The following is a 979-nucleotide window of genomic DNA, read 5'->3' on the forward strand; positions in this document are numbered from 1 at the left end:
CCCGCCGTGCCCGCCCCCGGGAACCACCCCAGCCGCCGAGCTCGCCACTTCATGTTGTGTACAAATCATCCTCCCCCTCACCCTCCCCCCCAAAGGTACCCCACCCAGCTGCCTCTGGGCGACGGCGTGCGCACCCTGATTGTTGGCGGCTACGCAAACGGAGAGACGGGCACGCCCACGCCCTCCATAGAGATCTTTGACTACAAGGCCAACACGGTCACCACTCTGTCTCGGGTGCGGGCTTGAGGTGGATGTGTGTGTGAGTGCATGTGCGGTGTGTGTGTGTGTGTGTCTGTGTGTGTGTGTGTGTGTTGCGTGCTTGCAGGCCTGGGGTTCGTGATGGAGACGGGGGTGCCTGTCTCCTCCATTCAGATCTTTGATTTCAAAGCCAGCACGGTCGCCTCACTCTCCAAGGTCTGGCAGCATCTTTTGGCTGGTGTTCTGCATTGCTGTTTGGAGGGTCTCACCTCATCCAGCTTGTTACCTGCAACCAGCACGCCACCCTATTGAGCCATCCTGATGGCGCCGCACACGCCTGATATATCCCTGCCTATCGGTCCCCATTCAAACTCACGACATCCTTTCTCTACAACACCCTGACCTTGAAACTGCACACTGCCTACCCCAAGACACCAAAACCCGCACCCACACCACACCACAGCCTCACAACCGCCAAACACCCTGAACCCTCATGTGAAACACCCTTTGTGTCACAGGTGCCCGAGCTGGTGGCTCTTGGCGGCCTGAACCTGTACCCTCTTGTGATCCAGCTGCCCTGGACTGACGCGGCCCTGCCGGCCGGCAGCTACCCCCTCTTCCTCTTCGCCGGCAGCGCCGGCCAGGTGTGCGTTGCGTCTGGGGAAAGGTGGTGAGAGGGTCGTTTGTGTGTAATACGGGTGTCAGAAGGCGCGGGCCCCGCGACGCGGCGGAGCCCAGGGCCCCTCCTCTGGGAATCGTCCCCCACACCCCCCCCCCCCCC

General features: G+C 61.7%; 1 protein-coding gene across 1 annotated transcript in view; it reads left to right on the forward strand.

Annotated features, from left to right (window-relative positions):
• The window catches only part of MNEG_5588 (hypothetical protein), a gene marked incomplete at both ends in the record, with an annotated part of 5,349 nt that extends 4,477 nt beyond the window's left edge, over nt 1–872 (forward strand). Inside the window, 3 exons of the mRNA XM_014045934.1 lie at nt 96–234; nt 373–414; nt 717–872. Of these exons, the coding sequence (XP_013901388.1) occupies nt 96–234; nt 373–414; nt 717–872 (337 nt within the window). The remainder of the gene's footprint in view (nt 1–95; nt 235–372; nt 415–716) is intronic.
• Between the last annotated feature and the right edge of the window lie 107 nt (nt 873–979).

Source organism: Monoraphidium neglectum (genome assembly GCF_000611645.1).
Source record: "Monoraphidium neglectum strain SAG 48.87 unplaced genomic scaffold scaffold00845, whole genome shotgun sequence".
Classification (NCBI taxonomy): Eukaryota; Viridiplantae; Chlorophyta; class Chlorophyceae; order Sphaeropleales; family Selenastraceae; genus Monoraphidium; species Monoraphidium neglectum.